This window comes from Paramisgurnus dabryanus, chromosome 1 (genome assembly GCF_030506205.2).
Source record: "Paramisgurnus dabryanus chromosome 1, PD_genome_1.1, whole genome shotgun sequence".
NCBI lineage: Eukaryota > Metazoa > Chordata > Actinopteri > Cypriniformes > Cobitidae > Paramisgurnus > Paramisgurnus dabryanus.
The window spans coordinates 61,821,352-61,845,548 of NC_133337.1; the positions used below are offsets into that span (position 1 = coordinate 61,821,352).

Consider the following 24,197-nt stretch of genomic DNA (forward strand, 5'->3'; position numbering starts at 1 on the left):
AAAACAAATATCACAGCAATAAGTAGAGCCATCGTATGAGTAGTTATAGTTCAACAACCAGTTCATCGAAGTGCATGTGTCATCGTATTAGTCATGTTTTAACAAAATCAAGCTTTAATGAATTAAAAGGTTTTGAGCAGTCAATGTAAAACATCTATGTTTTTTCCAACATTAGAATGAGCGCATCTGAATCAGTAAGTGCGTTATATAACAAGTAAAAAATGCTAAACATGCCTTGATTAAGACATTCATATTAAAAGACTAAATTTATTACATATCCTACCTTACAAAGCATACTTTTATGTCAGTAGATGAGCTCAGAATATAAATGCAGCCTGCTCACATTTAGCATTTTCTTTATATAGAATACTCTTATAAAAGAAATGTCAAATTTTAGAATAATACTTATAATGAAGAACGTATTTTTAAACATGAATTTTACTGTGTTTTTTTTAAATAAAACAAAGGAATTGAAATAATGAAATTTATTTGACAGAATTTCATAAAAATGTATAAAATAACAATTATCCCATACACTTAAAAAAAACTGCCGAGGATATAGACACAAAAAAGCCTAAGGCTTATTTCCATTTTGGTCCTCGCTGTAAATAAAGCATACAGGCAATTAGCAGAAATAATGCAAAAAGTTAGGAATACGGGAATACGTTACCAGTAAATAAACCTAGAGCTGCCTCACTTTTGCACGAGCCTGGTCAAAAATACATTTCTGCCTACCACTGGTCTGCCAGCATTAGTCTGTGCTTACTGCTCCGACAAAGTGCAAGTGCAACTCTATTAATCTACACCACTAATTACAACTCTCACACATTAACAGCGCCCAACAAAGCTTTCATTACAGGACGTCCCCGAAGGTAACAAATTATTTAAATTACATTTCATTCATTGGAAAATTATAAACAGCGGAGCGGGCAGGGACTTTGGCGGCTAGGCTGGGGATGAATGCCAGCTGGGTGAGTGATGGGCAGAGAGTGAGATGAGGGATTGAGAGGGTAACACTCCAACACTGTTGGCATCATGCCCACAGCACTTATTAACACCGGTCATATGAGCTCACTGAGGGGATGAGAAGTTCAGAAGTCTTCAGCTGAAGAAGCGTTTGTGCTTAATGCTTAACAGTGACTCTAAAGCAGCATGATTTACATTTGCGAATCAAATGTTTTCTGCACCAACATTTGATCTACAGCCCCAAGAAATACCTGTTTTAAACTTTTTCTTAAAACATAAGTGACTGTTGAGATTTTGGGTGTTTTGGGGTGTTTTGGGGCTTCTATAAAGGCACTGTTCTGCTTTACAGATATTGTACAGGATGGCTCACATATTGTACAGCTTTTTAACTCAGTATTTTATTATGCAGTAATCAAAGTTGGACAAATTATGTCCAAAACATAATACAATATTATATATTACAAGTTACTGTCATTTGAAAGTAATACGTTCAATTACAATTTAATTAAATGTGGGATTTGCTTAAGGATGTAATTTAAATATTTTCGCACCTGTCGCTCTTTATATTCACCTGAAGAATCTCAAAATTAACAACAAACCACTGAATCTCGGATTATTTCTGTCTGATTTCAATACTTTATGCAAAACATTTTAGCACAGATTGTTCAACTGTATGCAAAGCAAGCACTGTTTGCAATTTCATACTGTATGTACCAGATGTTTAATACAGACACAGCAACAAAATAAGAACTAATTGTTTAATGCTACGAGTTAGACAAAGAGTGAAACCATTGAGAAAAAAAAGAATTGATGTGTGTGTGTGTGTGTGTGTGTGTGTGTGTGTGTGTGTGTGTGTGTGTGTGTGTGTGTGTGTACCTGGTAATTATCACGTTGTGGGGACCAATTGTCCCCACAAAGATAGGAATACCAGTGTTTTTGTGACCTTGTGGGGACATTTTGATGTCCCCATGAGGAAACAAGCTTATAAATCAAACAAGGTGATGTGTATTGAAAATCTAAGGTACAAGAAAGGTTTTTGTGATGGTTGGGGTTAGGGAATGGGGCAGGTAAGGGGAATAGAATATACAGGTTGTATGGTATAAAATGCATTACGTCTATGGAATGTCCCCACAAAACATGGAAACCAGAATGTGTGTGTGTGTGTGTGTGTGTGTGTGTGTGTGTGTGTGTGTGTGGTCTCACCTTCACCTGACCCACAAAAGCGTTGGCTTCTTCCTCCTGAACTGTGAGATTGAGAGCCAGCAGGGGATCGAACACGGGGTCATTGTCATTGACATCAGTCACCACTATAATCACTGTAGCAGTGCTGGTCTGAAAACAACAAACAATCTGTTTAAATCACTGAATGAAAAGAAACATTCCAGGTTATGTATGCAACCCAGTCGCTGTGCCATGCCGTTAACGCTATGGGAACACATCCTGCAAAACCAGAGCAAACAAGTCAATTTTATTGGCCAATGCAAGGTCAGGTGACACAGGAAAAAGTCCTTCCCAACAAGGGTGTTTGATAATGGCAAAAACACATTGTTGAGTGCAGACAACAATCCTTTAAACAGGACATTTCGCAAGACGTTTTTAAGATTTAAAAATACATTTGTGGTGTCTCCAGAATACATATGTGACATTTTAAATTAAAATACCATATAGATGGGTTGTTCTTTCTCACATTTTATAGGTTCATAGAATCACTGGAGACCCAATTATTGCACTTAAACATGGAAAAAGTCAGATTTAATGATATATCCCCTTTAAGCTAATTTTTTTTATTTTATATAATTTATAGCATCCTCACTAGTCACAAACGTTTAATTGAGAATTCAAGTTGATTTACATGACACAGTCCAAGCAGGAGGAAACTACTGACTGGGCTTGCAGTCTCAGGCGCCATCAAAGCCGATAGTAGACCCACATTAAGATTCAGAAGTCTCTCTGAGGCTGACAGTGAGGGATCAAACTGAGCCCCTAATAAACCTTCCAAGATCACAAAAAGACAACATTTACCTTAAGGGTAGCAGAAACTAACCCTGCTGAAAGGTGCTCTTGAAGGAACTTAAGCACTGTAAAAACTGGGCAATGCACAATGCAGATTAAAATGCAACGCCCCTGTCCTTTTTGGGATGGGGTACTTATTCTATAACCATTTTAACCAAGAGAGACTGAAGCTATTGTGCTAAGAAATCATTTGTTTAATGTGTAATAATTTAATCAGGACGCCATAGACACTAGGAAGACGAGGGGAAAACTTAATCCGGTAATCTTTCTTTGTAGTATTCAGGGCCCTTTGAGATACATTTGGCAGCAGTTGTCACACAGCCAAATGATCTGTAGAGGTATAATTTTTTTTTTCAATTTTGAAATAGAGTTGCAGGCTGCAGAAACAGATCGTTGTTGAATTATGATTGGGTGGATAAACCACAAGGCATTTATTTCTTCTTCCCGAATCACCAGAGGTGATGAGGGTATCAAGGGAGGTCGGATACACAATGTTGTGGTGAACTGAAATTCTCAGCGCACGCATTTAGCCCCCTCGAAGGCTGACTGCATGCTCTTCTAATCAAAACACACACAAATCATGTGAGTTGTCCAACGTAACACAGCAGGGATACAGTACAGCATCACACATTTCTTATATTGTTTGCTCCATTTTAAACTTTGAGACAAACGAAAAACATGTTTCTAAGACATGCAGGTTCTTGAAGCTGGGGATTCTGTGATTCTGCTACTTTACTGCTTAAGTTCAGATTTGGGCAACTTTTAAACTGTTTCTGCAAGTTTTTTTTTTGCGGGTTAACAATCTAAGAATTTTGTTGATTAGTTATTGGTATTTAGGCTCGAAATAGTTTTTGGGATGCTTTTGGTCTAGTTTTGAATGTCCATTTGGCTGGTTTTGATACACAGATCTGGCAACGCTGGCTGTGGGGTTTAGCAGACTTTTGGTTCAGATTATATAGAATGTCTTTTAATAAGATTGCAATATTAAGGGTGCATGTAAACTGTATTGTCATAACCTGCAATCAGATTAAATTCAGTCGGATTGACAGGTCTTGAAAGAGAGCCTCCATATAATCAGTTAACTTATAATGACATTGATAAATCAAAAGTTTACATCTGCAGGCCCATGAATAAATTAATCCAACCACTAAAATTTTAAATTATTCTCATGTTGGGCTCTGCCTGGAAGAGGACAGTGTTTGCTCACATAAACAATTATCTGTTTCCACTGATTAACTTATGCAGGACTTGCGAAATTGCTAACATATTTGCATTCATCATCAAGCCATGAATGGGGTCTGATGAAAAATATCCACAGCTGTTGAGAGGATTAGTGTTTGAGAGTTAAGATCGCCTCAAACCCAAATCAACTTGATGAAGGAAATTCTGTTTAGTAGCAAACAATAATTAACTGTCAACATTTCTCATCATTCACAAAGTGTCTTATTTTGGAGAACGAGGAATGGAAAAACACTAACATTGAAACATTTAAAAAGAACTTGTTAAAGTACACATTAATCATATGTTTAAAATGCTTAGAGAGGGGGTCTCCAACTTTTTTGTGAGCACAGGCAACCACAATGGACAAAACAATCTAGGGCTACTGTTTTGAAATAGTCTACTCAAAACTTTTTTTTTGTTTTACTTGTTTTACTGATTTCTATTTTATTTTATATGTTGATTTTGTTTGTTTATTTTACAATGTTTTATCATTGCTTAAATGTTAACATACATACAAAAAATTAAATCCTAATTTCTAATTCTTATTGAATGACTTCAGTCTCCTCAAAAAAGCTCAAGATGTGTTTCGTGCCAAAACAGGTCACACTAAATACTAACCGATGCCTGGAAAAGACATTTAGTTTTTGAAAATTGTTTTGGTTTAAATTTTGTGTACATATGTTCTGTATTTTCTGTTTATATCTTAATAAAATAGATTGAAAAATAAATATGGATGGTCATTAAAATTTCTAAAACAACAACAAGTCTAATGGTGGTGGCCTAAGATTTTGCACACTACTGTATATATATTGTATGCAGAGGTATATAAAATAACAGTGAACAAAATTATAAACGCAACACTTTTGTTCTTGCCCCAATTTCTCTTGAGCTGAACTCAAAGATCTTTTTCTATGTACAAACAAAAGGCCTATTTCTCTTAAATATTGTTCACAACTTTTCTAAAACTGTGTTAGTGAGCACTTTTCTTTTGCTGAGATAATCGGCAGTAGCTTCAGTAAAAACTGTAGCTTCAGTAAAAATCAAGGACATGTCAAATTTCACTGCAAAACGAAGAAGGTTTCTCCTTTACTCTGATATTTCGCAAACAGTTAGCTGGAGTCCAAGTTGCTCTGGGAAGAATCAAACGATCCATAAATTGTTCTTTCCTTCTGCGGTTTGGTAATATTTTTTTTAGAAAGTTTAAGGTTTAAATGCTGGTGTATTTGGCAGATTGGTATAATAAATTTTTCATGTCCAGGCAATAAAGCCTGCTGAGTTTGCACAATGCTGTAAAAACACAAGGTGGATAACATAAGGTATCTGATCCGACTGTCTTAAAAAATCACAAAAAAGTAAATTTGAGTAATCACAAAGTATCTGGTGATTAGGATTGGGGAGGATAGTATTAATCTTTAGGAAATGTCAAACTGGAAAATAGCCTATACAACTAAACTTGTGTATACGGATAATATACATGATGTTAACTTCCTTTCTCTAAGCCTATCTTAACAAACAGAGACAATGATAAGTGTTCGGAAATAAACCATGTGATGCACAGAAACATGAAACACGAAAATCACCAGCTTCAATCTTATTGGTGGACTTTCAATAGGGCAGCAACAATAAAAACTTCTCGGTATCATCAAATTTGTGTTTTATTCATGTTTGGCAAGTTAGTTTGTATTATTTTTATCACTTTGCTTTGATAACAACAATATGCCCACCCCTAAACTGTATGACAACAGAAGACATTGGGATTGGTCCATCAAACAACTTCTAGCCTAAGTGTGCAGTCTTTACCCAGAAAATACTGCAGACGTCCTCTTAACTGTCTGAGTACACCAAAGTAAAACATTTTAAATGTAGCTGTCAGTACCATCAATAAGATTAAGTGTTAAGGACAGAGTACAATACATTATTTTTTCCTCCAGTTTAGCTGACTGGACGTGTGGACAATCATAGCCGAAACTCTGCGACAGTCTTCAGATTTTGTGCAGTCAGAGTTGACATTCACGGAAAATTGTACATTGTATGATGAGCACAAACTCATATTTTTTTAGCTCCAACGTGTTTAATTTTTTTGTCGATTTCAGACACACACACACACACACACACACACACACACACACACACACACACACACACACACACACACACACACACACACACACACACACACACACACATAATATATATATATATATATATATATATATATATATATATATATATATATATATATATATATATATATATAAAACAATAAAAATTAAAGAAAATAATTTAGCAAATTTACAGACCCTCTTGACAATTTATTTGAAAATCGCGGTTCCTTGTCATCCATGTTGTTGGCTTGTCAGTAGCACGGTAATATAGGATTGCGGTTACCGCGACAGCCCTACCCCTATCTCATGAGCAAAGTAAGAAGGACCTCTTGTGACCTCAGGGGTGATAAAAGTCAAACTCAGGGTGCCGCCCAGTTCCCTTACAAAGGGATTTATTTTGTCATCTCTCCTCCAAGCTTCACCCAAAAAAGCACTATTTATTAAATAGCCTAATGACCAGCTGCTTTAGCAAAGGTCACTGTATTGTATTATCATTTTAAATGCATCTGCTCCCCAGACTTATGGATTTAAGTCATAAGAAGAGCAAAGGTCTTGCAAAGTCTCCTGTGGGAAAATGAGGGTTTGGGAATGAAACCTGCCGCTCAACACCCATTTTCTCATTAAACTTTCATGAGGTAGCCACACAGGAATGTCCTCACTGACAGAGCAGGTAAGATTTAAGAATTGTGTAAATTAAAATCTGAATAATTCTGGGCTTATTAAACTATTGAAACTGTTAAGGTCACTCTTAACTACTGAAGCAGGCCTGAATTGTTTATAAAGGTTACAGGTCTGTGACTTTGATGCGTCACAAATCTGACTTTGATGCAAATTAATTTTACTGTGTGACAAGAACCTTCACAAACTGTGTTTAACTGGAGAAGTTGTGGTGCTGTAAGCAGGATCTTCATGCAGTTTCTTCTGTAACCTGACTGTCCTTGAGTTTGGAGGTGCATAAATTACATGCACATCATTGAGGCATGTCATTCCTATATTGAGGAATACTAAGTGAGATTGGATCATCCAGTAAGGCACATAAGCTGAATGAGAGACAGGAACCAAAGAAGGTTCTTCATAATTAAAAAGTCATCCAGCTCGTTTATCTCCATCATTACCGTATAATCACTCCATTGTAAGATGCCGCTCATTTCCTCTGTTTACATCAATCACTCTGAGAGCAAAGAAACCGGAAAAGACCGGATGCAAAAAAAAAAACTACCACGAATCAAACCAATTCAACACTTTCAGAAGAATTGAAGAAAACAAAGACAACAGATTAAAGATTATTTAACTCATTACTTGTTGATTAATTACCATGGCTGATAATGTATAGATCAGTTATTAAGGTAGATGTACACATTGCATCTGAATCATCAGAAAATGTTATGATGAAGAACTTTTGTTATGCGGTGTGATGGACAAAGAGATGTCTTACCCCGTCAGGTTTACCATCTGAGGCCGTGACTGTTAGCGTGTAGTGATCTGTGATCTCTCTGTCCAGCGTCTTTGCCAACAACAACTGCCCAGACCTGTAGACAAAGATAATTTTAGAAACTGAGGACACTATAGTCTAAAGATCAGTCTGCTTCAGGCCTGGATTGGCTAATCAGGAGAACAAATGGTGGGCAAGTCTGCTTTTTTGGCCATGAGGGTAGGTGTGTTATCATGTCATTGGGTTGAAATATGCATGCTGTCCCTAGGTTGTCTCCATCACATTAGCCCCACTCTTTATATTTTTATTACAGCCGCACTCTTTTAAATAAAAATAGACTACCTTAACATCATGCATTATATTTGGATAATTTAGCATTTTATCAAATATAAATGATGCAAGTTCATGGCTTTATGCTGAGAACAGGAAAAAGTTTGTGCTGAAGAGTGGAGCAGAAAGAAGCGTGCGCAAATCAGACGTGCGCACAAAAGAAATACAATAGATTTAATGCGTTTTCACTTCATTAAAATACAAGCGGCCACAGGGGCTGAATATGAGTCCCACTACGGCCCTGGTCCGCTTCAACATTGCATCAGTTCCAAAGTCAGTAGTGAAAGACCCCAAAGAGTTAACACTTAAACTATGTGTTATGGTGAACTAGAAAATGTCGTCTATGTTCCAACATTTAGAGAGAAAGTCAATGATTTTCTGCTGAAATGACTTTGATTGGATTGTGTCCTGCCTAATGAACTGGCCGGTTGATGTATTCATTCCTTATGAAATTCCCAGTAAGTCTTGCACCATTGTGAAAGGTTGGAGAAATTAACTTCTGTATGCCTGGGGACAATTAAAATGACTTTAATTGTTGTCAGGCAACAGCGGTCATGAGTGAATCATGTGGGCCATTTAAATAAGTTCTAGTACAGTACATTCAATCGTACATTTGCATCTGTTCATATTGCAGGGCGGGTTTAATTGAGAACAGTGAGTGAAATATAGACTGAATTGCGGCACGCCAGAGCAGGAGGACCATCTGGTGCCCGGGTTACTTTAAACTCAAATTCAAACCCTCAAACATGGGTATAGCAGGCATTTTAAAAGTGTGGGGGCAGCACTCAGCTGATGTGACCCTCAGAAGCCAAAGAAATGATGTATGTTATATACATGGGAAATACATTCATACTCATAAAATAAATACCAGATGGCATCAGGGGCGTCATGCACCATTTTTTTTAATTTGTGCATACACATACATCAAACAAATTATATTATAGAGCTTTCAGTCTTTTCCATGGCACTTACATTTCTAACAATATGAGCGTCCCTGCCTTCATGCAAAAAAACTCCAAAATAAAAGTGTTGACTCACTTTCATATCAAATACTATTCAATCGGAATAATGACATGATATTGGTATCATATTTAAAACAGAAATGACATGTTTTATTTATTTAAGTTTTGTTTAATGACTTGTTTAATTGTGTCATTAATGCATTTTGCACAACAACTGCATTATGAAATTAATGTCATTTTAAATCCATAAAGTATATAAACAACGAAAATGACATAAGCTATAGCCACGTGATTGATTTTAATGTTCAATAATGATTTAAAAAAATATGTTTAGATAAAATGATTGGAGGAACGAATTTTTGCATTAAATTTTACCTCATATGTGAGCATGTGTGATCCCGCGCCCACGTGAACTCTGGCGAACTTTGGCGTTGTGCCAAGAAGATGAATCTAGAAATTTCTACTAATATAACGTCGAGACGTACTCGGGTTTGGAAATGTTGTGAGCGTTTCTTGCATGTTTTTATTCCTCAGATAGCCAAATGCAGCAGCAACATGAAAGCTCGTGAGCGCGCTCACGCTGATGACGTCTGGGGCTGCTCTGACTGCAGCGCCTGCCGCCAGAAAGTAATGTAACATGTTCAAAACACTATCATAACGGCAAAAATCTCTGAAAAGTGACAATGATGCAGCACAGAATTAGTAATATTGTGCATATTAAACAGATTAAAAGACAAGTTACCGATTAATGGACGCTTGTTTGATTTTCAGGTTGCATGCAAAATCCACGTGCCCCCTCAGTTTGAATGGTCATGACGCCTCTGGTTGGCATTTTATAGCACCCAGTGTCAGTTTTGGGAATATGCCATAATAGCTTAATGAAGCAAGAAACCTTACAGGAGCCTATTTTTTTGTGAAGATATATGCAAATGTAAAAAAAAATACTTTGCAAGACTTTGAGAACTCTGTGGACATCTACATTTTATTTTTGACCATGCCTCGTTCTTAATGGGTTCCACTGTCTTTTGTTAGGGATGCACCGATACCACTTTTTTGGAATACGAGTATGAGTACGAGTACTTGCATTTCAGTACTTGCCGATACCGAGTACTTAATAAAAAAACATGATTTAAATTTACAGGTAACAGCTTTAGTCATATAATTTAACAAAAAAACAAAGGACTAGTTTTCCAGTTTGTTGTAAACTCTGCCCCTTTGGACAACACAAGAGGCATTAACCCCTTACACGCCGCTCAAACATAGACATTTCTTAAACCGTGGTATCGATTCCAGGTATCGGGGGACTTTTAACGAGTACTTTAGAAAATGTGGTATCGAGACCGATACCCGATACCAGTATCGGTGCATCCCTATCTTTTGTCGCATGAAAGAATGCGTTTGTCCTCTGTTTTTATCTGGGGTGCATTTAACAGGTCCCCAAAACCCCCAAAAGAGCAAAGAGGAACAAAAGAACAAAAGAAATCGTGAGAACAACAACAGATTTAAAGCTCATGGCAGACGTGATGATGAGTGATTCGCCTCATAACACTCACTCGTGATTGGCTGCATGTTAGTTTACTCAAATCTAAGTAACAAACCAGAGAACATGGACAGAAATTTTGTCACTGGGTCAAAAAAAGAGACAGAATCACCTTTTTCTAAAAGTACAGCTACTACCAATGTTCGAAGTATGTCAAAGATCCCCCACCTCATCCCGTCATTATAGGGTCACCGTGATTTCACAAAGAAAGATGTGATCATGGATCAACATTTTTTTATTTTTGGCCCTGGATCAAATTTTTAATCAAAGAAACCCCAAATGACCCTTATCTCACACCCTAACCATTTTTACCCCTCAAACTTGTGTAAAATAGTTTTTGGCAAAACAGGATATTTATTTTTGAAAGCCCATAACCCAATCCTAAATCTTACAATCTGTCAATTCCTCCAGAAAACAGTGTGAGGTGCACTTGAGAGTTTACATTTATTTTAGATGGAAATTGTTTGGATTAGTTTATTGTGAAACTGGAACAAATAATGGACAGTATCGCTTTGTGGCAGCGCAGCATGCTAATTTTTAATTCATGTAGTATTTTAATTTTATTTTAATAACAACCAGGGGACCCCCTATGATTTTAATTTTTGTGCTTTATAGGTGGTCCCTCAATGCTTATAGGAGGTCCGGGACCACCCCAGACCCACTCAATTCAAACACTTGCTGCTACATTCCTGCCTTAAAACATCGACAACCTAAATCTATCTTGTCATTCATTATGGATTACAAGCATCTTCTCTTATTCTCAGCAAATTTGATTCAATTTCAATTTATTTCTAGTTCCCTTTCAGTCGGTCACTACGACGTCACGTCGTGACCGACGAATTGGGAACTCGCTTAGAGAGACCAATCTGCTTCGAATACTACTAAAACGCCAATGAACTTGGCATTGAGATATTTGCATAATGCTGGCGCCGCCCCGCCAGGTGGGTATATAAGCAGCAGGTGCAAATAGGGAAATTAGCTTTTTATCGCTTCGAAAGCCGGCAGTATCTGCTACTGAGAAGCTACTTTACTCTGGTGGGATTCGATTGCTGAAGTTGGTTGGACTAGCAGTACCACAGCGGACGCTTCGCTTAATTCCACGGCTCTACACCTGTTTTGTTGTTTTGAGTAGTGTGTGCGTTGCCTTCCCTGTGCGCATCATCAACTGAGCATCTGAGTCAATTTCCCTAAAAGAGTGATACGAGAGAGCTTTGTGCCTTGTTAAAGGCAGCCACTCTCTCGTATATCCGGACATCAGCGTCCTTTTCAGGATGGCTTTTCGTCCGTGCGATCTTGGGTGCGGCAAATACATGGGTCCGAAGGACGGTCACGAGCGTTGTCTTTCGTGTTTGGGCATCGAGCACGCAGAGGCAGCGTTCGCTGGGGGTAAGTGTTCTCACTGCGAGAACATGTCCTTTGTGGATTTGCGCAGACGGTTGTCTTTCCTCCGGGAAAAACGCAACCCTCGTCATGCGAGTGCTGAACGCCGCCACGGTGCGGCTGTGAAGCTCTCAAAGGACGACCTGCGCATCACTGTGCTGAGCCGAGCGGGGGATTCGTCCTCAGGCTCTCAGCCTCCTCATCCACAGCCGGTTGATGTGCCGATGGAGACTTCAGCGTCGTGTTCTACGATGTCTCTAGAATCCATCGTGCCGCCCTCCACCGACGCCGCAGCATCCGAGGGTGGGCCTCCTCCCCCTGACGTGGACCCCGACGCCCTTCCTCCCTCTGGTCGGGTTGGGACGCCGGAGTTCGATCCAGAGATGGTGGCCGTGCTCGCTCGAGCGGCGGAGACCGTAGGGTTAGAGTGGGTTCCCCCCCCTCAGCCCGAACCGTCCCGCCTGGATGATTGGTTCTTTGGAGCTGCCCGGGTTTCACAACCCTCTACACCGGTGCCTTTCTTCCCCGAGGTGCACGAGGAGCTGACTAGAACCTGGAAGTCGCCGTTTTCCACGAGATTACGGCCGTTTCAGCCCTCCCCCCTCACCTCCCTCACCAGCGGAGCCGCTAAGGGTTATACGGGGATCCCTCCCATGGAGCGTGCTGTCGCGATGCAGCTGTGTCCGGCTCACGCTCCCTCTTGGAAGGACCGCCCAACCCTCCCATCTCGTGCCTGCAGACAGTCCTCCGGTTTAACGGGCGCTGCCCACCAGGCATGTGGAGAGGCGGCCTCAGCCCTGCACGCAATGGCGTTGCTGCAGGTTCACCAAGCCAAAGCCTTGAGGGATCTGCACGAGGGAGGACACGACTCGCCTGTCCTTTCGGAGCTCCGGGCTGCCACTGATCTGGCTCTTCGCGCTACGAAGGTGACAGCGCAGGCGATTGGTCGTGCCATGTCCACGATGGTGGTCCAGGAACGCCACTTATGGCTATGTCTGGCGGACATGTCGGATGCGGAGAAGAACAAGTTCTTGGACGCTCCAGTGTCGCAGGCTGGCCTTTTCGGTGAGTCAGTGGAGTCCTTCGCCCAGCAGTTCTCCGCCGCCCAGAAGCAGACAGAGGCGATCGCTCAGATCATGCCCCGGCGCAAGCGACCTGCATCTCGCCCTCCAGCGCCGGCGGGCCCGTCTGCTCCTCGCCGAGGGCGCCCTGCGGCGGCTGCCTCCACCCCCCCCCACTAGAACATCTTCCAGGCCACGGAGGGGGAACAGCCGTCGGCAGCCCGCACAGCCCGCCCCACCCGCTTCCCGTGGTAAACGGAAATCGAAGCGGCCCTGAGACGGGCGACCTGGAATCGGATGAGATCACTCTTCGGGAGACGGTGACGGCATCGCTCCCTCCACCGGTAGAGGGCCGGATGGAGAATCCTTGGTTTCGTTTTGTTTCTGTTCCGCCGGCTTCTCAGCCGGCACCCACAAAACCACAAAAAGAGTGCATTCCTATTCCTTCTCCAGGTCTTCAGAGGATCGAGAGAGATGTGAGCGGGCATTCACATGCTCTTCCTCCCTCTCCTCTATCGCCAGCGGGTGTTCTGAGGAGTTCCAGCCCTCCGCTGAGGAGACGGGACCACCAGCACCCTCATCGGAGTCTGTGCTCTCCGCTGAGGAGACCAGACGACCGTCACCCTCAGCGGGCTCAGGTCAGTGTCACACACACACATACTGTAGATACTTATGCTGTCCCAGCAGACGTACCGGCAGTACCACCTGTCCCGCTCCGCCGCCCCCCCGCGGGTACCCCGGTAGTGCCGTTAATTCCCCTCGTACGGTCCCTGGGGGCTTGGCTTCAGCTTCCCAGCCCGTCTCGTTGGGTTTTACGCACTGTCCGCCTCGGTTACGAAATACAATTCAACCGGCACACACCCAAATTCTCGGGCATTCGTTTCACCACGGTGAAAGCGTCCGATGCACATGTACTGCGTGCAGAGGTCGAAGTCCTGCTGGCGAAGGACGCGATCGAGCCGGTCCCTCAAACCGAGATGAGATCGGGCTTCTACAGCCCATATTTTATAGTACCCAAAAAGGGCGGGGGGTTGCGACCGATCTTGGATTTGCGCGTTCTGAACAAATCTCTGCAGAGGAGGTCTTTCAGGATGATAACACCGAAGCAAATATTCAATTCAATTCGCCCCCAAGATTGGTTTGCGGCTATAGACCTGAAAGACGCGTACTTTCATGTGTCCATTCTCCCTCGTCACAGACCGTTTCTCCGGTTTGCATTCGAGGGACGGGCATACCAGTACAAAGTTTTACCGTTCGGGCTATCCCTCTCTCCCTGTGTGTTCACGAAAGTAGTGGAGGCGGCGTTAAAACCCCTCAGAGAGAGCGGCGTTCGCATATTGGCTTACCTCGACGATTGGCTTATAATTCTCGACGGACGCTTTGCGAACACAGAGATTTAACGCTTCGGCATCTCGCCCGTTTGGGTCTTCGGGTCAACTGGGAAAAGAGCAAACTCTGCCCCACGCAGAGGATCTCTTTTCTCGGGATGGAACTGGACTCGATCGGTTTATCGGCGCGTTTGACAGAAGAGCGCGTCCAGTCAATTCTGACTTGCCTCGGTTCATTTCGAGGGAAGAATGCGGTCCCGCTGAAACAATTTCAAAAGCTCCTGGGGCATATGGCAGCAGCAGCGGCCGTGACACCGCTCGGGCTGCTCCATATGAGACCGCTTCAGCGTTGGCTTCACGATCGAGTCCCGAGGAGAGCGTGGCGCGCCGGCATCCATCGTGTAACCATTACACCTGCGTGTCGCCTAACATTCCCCCCGTGGTCGGACCCCGCGTTTCTCAGGTCCGGTGTGTCCATGAGACAGATCGCTCGGCATGCTGTTGTACATACAGATGCGTCCGACACGGGCTGGGGTGCCACGTACGACGAGCTTACAGCTTCAGGGGTGTGGACAGCACCCCAGTTGCACTGGCATATCAATTGCCGAGAGTTGTGGGCAGTATATCTGGGACTTGTACGCTTCGCTACGGAGCTGCGAGGGAAGGATGTACTAGTACACACCGACAACACTGCGACCGTTGCGTATATCAACCGTCAAGGCGGTTTGCGCTCCCGTCACCTGTCGCATCTCGCTCGTCATCTCCTCCTTTGGAGTCAGAAGCATCTGAGGTCCCTTCATGCCATTCACATTCCGGGCTCGCTCAATACAGCAGCGGACGCGCTTTCTCGAGCTGCGCGCCCCGGCGAATGGCGACTCCACCCCCAGACGGTCCAGCTAATTTGGAAGAAGTTCGGTCGTGCGCAGATAGATCTGTTTGCGTCGCCGGACGATACCCACTGTCGCCTATTTTATTCACTAACCGAGGGCAGCCTCGGCGTGGACGCATTGGCACACAGCTGGCCTCGGGGGATGCGCAAATAGGCATTCCCCCCAGTGAGCTTAATCGCACAGACGCTGTGCAAAGTCAGGCAGGACGAGGAGAGCCTTTTACTGATCGCCCCATATTGGACGAGCAAGAATTGGTTTCCAGAGTTAATGCTCCTCGCGACAGCCCCTCCCTGGCGGATTCCCCTGAGGAAGGACCTTCTTTCTCAAGGAGGGGGCACATTATGGCACCCGCGCCCCGACCTGTGGGATCTCCATGTGTGGTCGTTGAGCGCGCGCAAGGTTTAGGTGATTTACCGCAAGCGGTATCTAACACAATCAACGCGGCACGAGCTCCGTCCACGAGACGGGCTTACGCGTTTAAATGGAACCTTTTCGTCACCTGGTGCTCTTCGCAACGCGAGGACCCCAGAGAATGCCCTATTAACATCGTGCTTTTATATCTTCAACATAGGTTAGACGGTAGGCTGTCACCCTCCACCATTAAAGTTGATATCGCTGCTATTTCTGCTCATCACTCACTTATCAACGGCAGATCAGTTGGCCAGCATGATTTGGTTATTAGATTTTTAAGAGGCGCTCGTAGGCTAAACCCCTCGCGCCCTCCTTCTATTCCTCCCTGGGACCTGTCCATGGTGCTGAAAGCCCTTCAGGCCCCCCCGTTCGAGCCTTTGCAGTCTGCGAGTCTGAAGCTTTTATCAATGAAAGCTCTGACCCTGCTAGCATTGGCCTCAGTGAAGAGAGTAGGGGATTTACATGCATTCTCTGTTGACGATTCGTGCCTTCAGTTTGGTCCTGCTGCCTCAAGCGTAACATTGAGGCCCAGACCAGGCTACGTGCCCAAAGTTCCCACTACTCCTTTCAGAGATCAAGTGGTGAGCTTGCAAGCGCTGCCTCCGGAGGACGCAGACCCAACCATGGCTTTGTTGTGCCCCGTACGCGCACTGCGACTCTACGTGGATCGCACGCAAAGCCTCAGGACCTCAGACCAGCTCTTTGTTTGTTATGGTGGCCAGCAGAAAGGGAAAGCTGTCACTAAGCAGAGGATGTCTCATTGGATAGTTGATACTATCGCCCTGGCTTATAATCTTCAGGGTATTCCTTGCCCCTTTAATTTGAGAGCGCACTCCACACGGAGTGTTGCTTCATCTTGGGCTTTAGCTCGTGGTTCCTCGCTAACAGACATCTGTAGAGCTGCTGGTTGGGCGACACCTAATACGTTCATTAGATTTTACAGTGTTCGTATCGAGCCTGTATCCTCTCGTGTTCTTTCCTCACCAGGGGGAGCACGGAGAACAGTCTCGCAGGTCGGCTTGCAGCCTCCAACTGATGCTTCATAACTGTGTCAGTATGGAAGGCCTTCAGAACAAAAATGCGTAATGGTTTGAATTGTTCTTCCTCCGCTGCCTTGGCAGCCTTTGTTGCGGAGCATTGGCTGTCAGCCTTTCACTAGCTGTATCCTCGCGAACCTACGTGTCTGGCTCGGGCTCCACATTGTGTCCCACCGGGTTCCTTTGTGAGTATTTTTCCGTGGGGTTAATCCTACCAGCCCACGTTTCCCTTAGCAGAGCACTGCTTTGCTTACACAGCCACGGCTGTCTTTATTCCTCAACTACGGTTGACTTTCGCCCACCATTAGCCCTTAAGACGGGTGGTGGCTTCCGCAGCGTTCCTATCCCGCTCAGGTAGGGCGCTTCCCAGTCGCTGGCACTTCTGTGGGGTTAAAGGAACATCTAGTGCCCGGCCTTCTGCCTTAAAACCTACCTCCTCCTCCTTAAGTGGAACCGGAGGGCTTTTACGCAGTCACTGGAAGAGGTCAGCCCCTAGTGGCGTTTTGATAGGGATTCCCAATTCGTCGGTCACGACGTAACGTCGTAGTGACCGACTGAAAGGGAACGTCTCGGTTACGGATGTAACCCTCGTTCCCTGAAGGAGGGAACGGAGACGTCACGTCCCGTCGCCACAGGTGCTGCCACCTGCTGTTACGGCCGGTCACACTTTCCGGCTTTCTCAGCGAAAAAGAAGCTAATTTCCCTATTTGTGACCCGTCACGGAAACCAGGGACTCAAGTCGGCAGCACAAGTTTCGAGAAAATGAGAAACAAAGTTTTTTTTTCGAAATTTGTGATTTTCGTTTTATTGCAGAATCTGTTAGTTGAGATCACGAAGAAGCCTCTCCATGTTTGAGATAGCAGTTTTTGTATATTTAAAAGCGTACATTTTGCTGTTAAAATAGGCTTGTTTTTCCGGAGATTCTAGCGTGCAGCGGGGGGCGTCATTGTCTGTGTGTATATTTACATACTGTATAAGCTTGTGTTTTCGCCTCCGCCCACAAAGGGAACAGCGTGACTACTAAATAAGGATAGTTCGCCCAAAAATGAAAATAATGTAATTAATGACTCACCCTTATGTCGTTCTAAACTCGGAAGACCTCCGTTCATCTTCGGAAGACAGTTTAAGATGTTTTATCGTTAGCTTTAGTCCGAGAGCTTTCCCCTTCATTGAAAATCTATGTATGGTTTCCATGTCCAGAAAGTTAATAAAAACATAATCAAAGTAGTCCATGTGACATCAGTGGGTCAGTAAGATTGTGTTGATGCATCGAAAATACAGTTTGGTCCAAAAATAGCAGAATTACGACTTTATTCAGCATTGTCTTCTCTTCCGGCTCGAGCGTGAAGTCACGTGACTGTAGTGACGCGCTGCCCTGTTCCTCAGATATGTTTGCAAAGTTTTTTTTTTTTTTTCAAACTTATAGCCTGCGTCTCCCCAGACTGTAAAGCTCGGGCGCACAAAACAAAAGAAAAATAAAAGAAGCTGGGGCGAAACAAATAACAGTCAGCCGCATCGTACGTCAGCCGCGTCACTGGCTTTATGCGGCGCCGCAGTCGGATGACGTCAAAGTACCGCGAGAGCTCTTCAAGAAATCTTACGGAGTAGTTTAATTTCGACTCGCTCTCGCGGTACTTTGACGTCATCTGTATGTCAGTTCTTGCAGCGCAGCATGAGTCCAAACACACAGAAGTTACACAGATATAGTTGTATTCTTCATATAATTGGCTACATGTTTTGTCTATCAATATTTTCCATGAAGTCATTGGCTGATGGAGGAACGAGCGAGCCATTGGTAACCTCTCTAAAGGATGTCACGTTTTCGACGGCGCTGTTTGGATGATCTATTATACTACTTCCCTATTTTAAATACAAACTTTGAAGGCGGGTTCATGTGTTTAACGGAATGTAAGCTCATATACCCTTACATGTTACGATTTAAATAGCCTTCAGATTATATATTATATTGTATTACCAGACATTCATGCGAAATCTGATGTGAACAATCTATATTTCACGGATTATACGCATTTGTGGACAAATATGGACATTGGATAATCTGAAACAGACTGGATTCGACTTGTGATCCCCACAAAGGTAAAAGAGTCATGTTTATTTTTGCGGGTTGTCATTTGGTCATAAAATACTACATATGATGCTAGAACATCTCAAAAAGGGTTTTACAGGGGGCATGGCTTAGCTAAATGAGATGTAAATGAGCCCTATTGTCTCCCCTAGCTGAAAAGAAGAGTCCCTTTCGTCTCGATTTTCTCGGTTTGAGTATTTCTGAGTTCCTATATTCAAATGGCCACAACTTCTCCAAATCTTATCAGATTTCCATGTGTTACACATCGTTGGAAAGCTTAGAAACTGCACTTTCAGAATCTGTGAATAACTCAAAATGCCCAGATCCGACTTGTGTCCCTACTTTCCGTGACTGGTCACATTTGCACCTGCTGCTTATATACGCACCTGGCGGGGCGGCGCCAGCATTATGCAAATATCTCAATGCCAAGTTCATTGGCGTTTTAGTAGTATTCGAAGCAGATTGGTCTCTCTAAGCGAGTTCCCAATTCGTCGGTCACGACGTGACGTCTCCGTTCCCTCCTTCAGGGAACGAGGGTTACATCCGTAACCGAGACGTTTTTGTCCAATGTGTATTCCATTTCTAAACATCAACTATGAAATACAGAAATTTTACATACTGATTGAGAAAAAAATACAATTTGACTATATTACTTTGGCTTTATCTAACAGGTTATATTAAAACATAGCCAAAATCCTCAAAATTAGATTTTTTTTGACATTGAAAGAACTTTCATGGATAGTCATTTAATCCTGCAGTGTCATGTTGTCTTAAAATGATAAAACAGAAAGATAAATGTTGAGAATTGCCAAGCTGAAACTTGATTTATGCATGGATTTTATCATTTGAGTCCAGTTGTAGGAAACAATATTAATGTCTATAAACCATACAAAATGGCTTGACTTTGAAATCTCCTGCAGTTTCAGGTTGTATTATATAGTTTCTGCAGTTTTCACGAGCACATATTTTTTAATGTGGCAGTTGTTGTATTGGTTATGCAAGCGTTTCTTGTGGATGTATTTCAAAAAGACACATTCCAATCTTGAGCTGTACATTTATCTTGTTTACGCTTGAAAATGCCATTTCAGGGTTAATGTGCATTTAGAAAGATTAATTATCCCTTAAATAAATAGTCTGTTATCATTTCTTCACTTGCAGGTTCTGTAGAGGACTAAAGGAGATTCAACACAGAATCAAACTTCTTTAAAATGTCTTCCTGTGTTAAAGAGAGGAAAGAAGTTTTTATGTGAGACAGCAACGTAGCATTATAATAATTTGAATTATGTTTTTCCAAAATATAATTCCTCCCATTATTAAAAAGCAGGGCCACAAACATTAAAAGAGTTGTAAACTTCTAGATGCTGTGCTTCTGTTTATTCAATGTATTTATTTTTGTAGCAATTAAGTTCTGTTTTATCAATTTTGTCACAGTTTTGTCATTTACTATTTACTGGGCCTAAAATACGTTTATTTGATATTATTAATATTAGTTATGTTTAAGTTTTTAATTTAGTTTAAGCTTTATTTTTTTTGTTAATTCAGTGCTTAATGTAAACTCCATAGAAAAGATGACAACTTTATCATTTTGACATTTACAAGGGGTTGCTCTAAAGCATAAACATGTTATATGCAACATTTATGAATACATAAACAATCACAATGTGACCTTGTAAGCTTTTGACAATTAAGTTAGCTGCAAAAATAAACTGGATTTTAGAATTTAAAAGAATGTAATTGCATGCAATTAAACGGACTACTTAAAGAGCCAACTAAGCTCTCTCTCTCTCTCTCTCTCTCTCTCTCTCTCTCTCTCTCTCTCTCTCTCTCTCTCTCTCTCTCTCTCTCTCTCTCTCTCTCTCTCTCTCTAATAATAATGTTTGGTTTTTTGCATTTATTTAACTGAAAATGGGGAAAACATGGTCAAAATTACAAAAAAGTGCCGTGTTTTCCAATCTTGTTTTAGGAAAAACAAAAATAAAATAAAATACTTTTTAGTCACATCTTTCATGTGTCCTATGTATCATGCTCTCAGTCTTTTAAATTTGCTGTTGGGTGACTTTATGTCACTCCTGAGGTTTGATTTTGTTGAGATTCAACAGACACTGGACTGAAATGGCCACAATACTAAAATTGGTCTTTTTTTGTGGCTGTATAAACCGTTTCATTGGGCGCAAATGTGGTAACGCGATAAGCGTCTGGTCTGAAATGTACTTCCGGTTTCTGTTTGTTTAATGGTTTGACTAGTTGTTGAAACTGAACTCTTACAAATACCTCGTCGAAAATAACAAATGTTTGGTTTCCTATGTAATCTACATGTTGTTTATTTAGCTAGTTATATAAATAAACTATTTTTAAAGGACTTTGTTGTTATTTATTCTTCACAGAATTTACCGGAAATTACGCGATGACCACGAAAGCAGCTTGTTTATGTTGTTACTGCTGAAACCGTCTATACTGTATATATAATACTATAATATGTTCCTCCTTAACCAATGTATTTTTTACCTTGTGCATTATCTGCATTAATAAAGTAAAACTATGAGGTGTGCTACAAAAAAAATTAATAAAATTTTATTTTATAGATTATCAGAGTTTTTACTGTAATGGATGGAATTGCCAAAATTGCCAAAAAAAAGAATCAAAATATGACTAACATTATAAAAGAACCCCAAGGAAAAAACTAAAACGATTTATAAAAAAGTTATTAAAGTTGGAAGAAGATCCTGTGGTGTTAAAAGGTGAGAGCTTGCGGCTGAGATGGAGTGATGACCTCACCAACTGTCTGCTCTTCTCTCCAGATGAATCCTAATACAGAAGCTATTAGAGCTCAGCTAATGAGAATATCTAAAACCCATTTAAAACTCCTTTCACTTGAAAATCTAAGTCATTTTGAACTTTAAATTCCCTTTTGCCTACTGTATTAAAGGAAACCCCTAAACCTCCAGCCTCCATGAAAATGCTTTTTGAACATACACTTTATATCATCATATTCAGCCTGCAGTCACATTTATCCAGACTCCACAGTTACACAATCTCCTCTGACAGACGGCTCTATCGTGAGCTCTATGGGGAGCAGAAGGCATTGAGGGGAGGAGGATTAAAAGAGAAGGAGGTGTAAGAGTGAGAGATAAGCACAGGTAGGCCACATAAGTAGCCACATTTATTATTTGCCTGCTTTTTTAAAAAGACAGTAAGTTTGTTTGTATTGTCCTGCCTCCTGCAGAATCATGAAAACTTTAGACGATAACAGGCTTTATTCAATGCCTTACTAAAGAAAAAGAGCGAGAGAGGTTGGTACTCTCTTGACCGACATTGTTACTCATTAAACTAATATAATTTTGCTCTAAAAATACTGCACTGATGTACTATTGTTTAATGCATTATTAACCAAAACTGAAATAGCTCAGATGGGGAAAAATTCAAGCTGTTTTTTGAAACCGAGGCATTAATAATTTCATCGACCCTTATTAATTTTGCACCATGTTTGTGTGAAAATGTAATGTGGTTCATACCAGGGCATGTACAGAATTGATGTCAAAAGAAAATTAATCAGGGGCGATCTGTAACATGGGACAGGGTCAGTGCTTTTGAAACCTTATTAAAATCGTTCATGAATATTAATTAGATAGCGTTCAACCAGTCCCTGCTGAATGATAAATAAGCGAGTACTAACTATTAAAAATTGTGTTTGCTTGATTCACTTCCAAAACATCCAGTTGGGAGAGATACTGGTAAAGTTATTTGTTAATTTCAACTATATACTCAATACAAAAAAAAAATTATCCTGTTTTGCTCATGTTAGCTAATGCATTAATTAACCCTCTGGGGTCTAAGGGGTTTTTAGCCCTGGATAAGTTTTGACCTGCACTGATACTTGTGCTTTTTTCAGTTGCTTAATGGCAAAAGTCTCATAACACTGTGTTCAGCACAAACTGGGCTACAATATTATATGATCAACATGTATGTACATGTTTGTATTTTTGAGAGAAAAATGTTTATGCATGTATTTTGAAAAAGCTATTTTTTAAGTCACTGATGTAAGTCCACAAAACTCATTTTTAACATGTTTCCCAAGACGTTTTAAAACAGGATCTAGTAGTCTACAGTTTTTTCTTCAAAATTATGTGAAAATCGTGCTGCCTACTCAGTCACATGAAACAATATATTGATTTAAAATTTCTAAGACACATTTTGCTAGGAAAGGCTGTATGCGAAAAGGCAAGAAAGCTCCTAAATAATCTGGGATTGACAGTTGAGGAAACAAAAAAATGCATAATGAGCCACATAATGAGCCTTGTAGGAATGTAACTTTCTCTGTAGTAAAACCATGATGAGGTTTACTTGGGAATTTATAACCCCTTCATTTTTCAATAGAATGTAAATACACAGACACACATTGTATTCTTTCTATCGAAATATTTTCTATTAATTTCACAAGTATACCTTTAAAAACCATGGTTTTACTACAAAAATGTGTAACCATGTTTTTGGCTACAAATAGCCTACCATAGTAATCATGGTAACTAGTAAGGTATGTAGTGTAGTGTTATTGAACTCTGGTAAAAGTACTGTTTGGCCATCGTAAAAAATGAACACAGGGTAAAAATAAACAAATGCTCAAAAGAAGAACTGCCAATCATTATAGTAGAAACACAACAAGGGACCGGCAAATTTATCAATGTTTGTTAACCGCTGCCTCCATTACTCACGTGCTGATAGTGAAAGCAGCACAAAGGAATATGTGGACATGCGTGTGATCCTGCGTGTAATAAACCTGCTGTGCCAAGTTACAGTATACGCATAGATGAGAATAAATAAGGATTTAGATCTGCTGTTTGCAATCGCGTCTTTTATAAGAATACCAAAAATATGCGTCAAATTTCCTGACTTGTGTGTTTATGTCGTGTGTGCCCATCGTGTGTACTGTTTGACAGAAGCACAAAGAAAACACTCGCGTCTGGAGATAACTTTCAGTGACACACACACGAGTAAATAAGGATTTAGATGTGCTATATGCAATTGTGTCTTTTATAAGATTACTAAAAAGTGCGTCAAATTTCCTGACTCGTGTGTATGTGACATGTTTGCCCGTCATGTGTACTGTTTGACTGAAGCACAAAAAAACGCTCGCATCTTGAGATAACTTTTAGTGACACACACACACACATAAACACAAGTAAATAAGGATTTAGATGTGCTATTTGCAATCGCGTCTTTTATAAGATTACTAAAAACCGCGTCAAATTTCCTGACTCATGTGTTTGTGTGTGTGTGTGCCCTTCATGTGTACTGTTTGACGGCAGCACAAAGAAAACACTCGCGTCTGGAGAACTTTTAGTGACACACATACACAAGTAAATATGGATTTAGATGTCATGTTTGGTGCACTCGGATGAAACAACTCAGCATATGATATGCGTTTCTGAAAGAACTTC

The 24,197-nt window shown here is 41.4% G+C and overlaps 1 protein-coding gene across 2 annotated transcripts in view; it reads right to left on the minus strand.

Moving 5' to 3' along the window:
- pcdh15b (protocadherin-related 15b) overlaps positions 1–24,197 on the minus strand; it is a 409,107-nt gene that overhangs the window by 215,133 nt on the left and 169,777 nt on the right. For both annotated transcript variants that reach the window (XM_073815853.1, XM_065242769.2), the window contains exons 18-19: positions 7,741–7,834; positions 2,170–2,298 (exon numbers count right to left, since the gene is read on the minus strand). In XM_073815853.1, the coding sequence (XP_073671954.1) occupies positions 2,170–2,298; positions 7,741–7,834 (223 nt within the window). The remainder of the gene's footprint in view (positions 1–2,169; positions 2,299–7,740; positions 7,835–24,197) is intronic.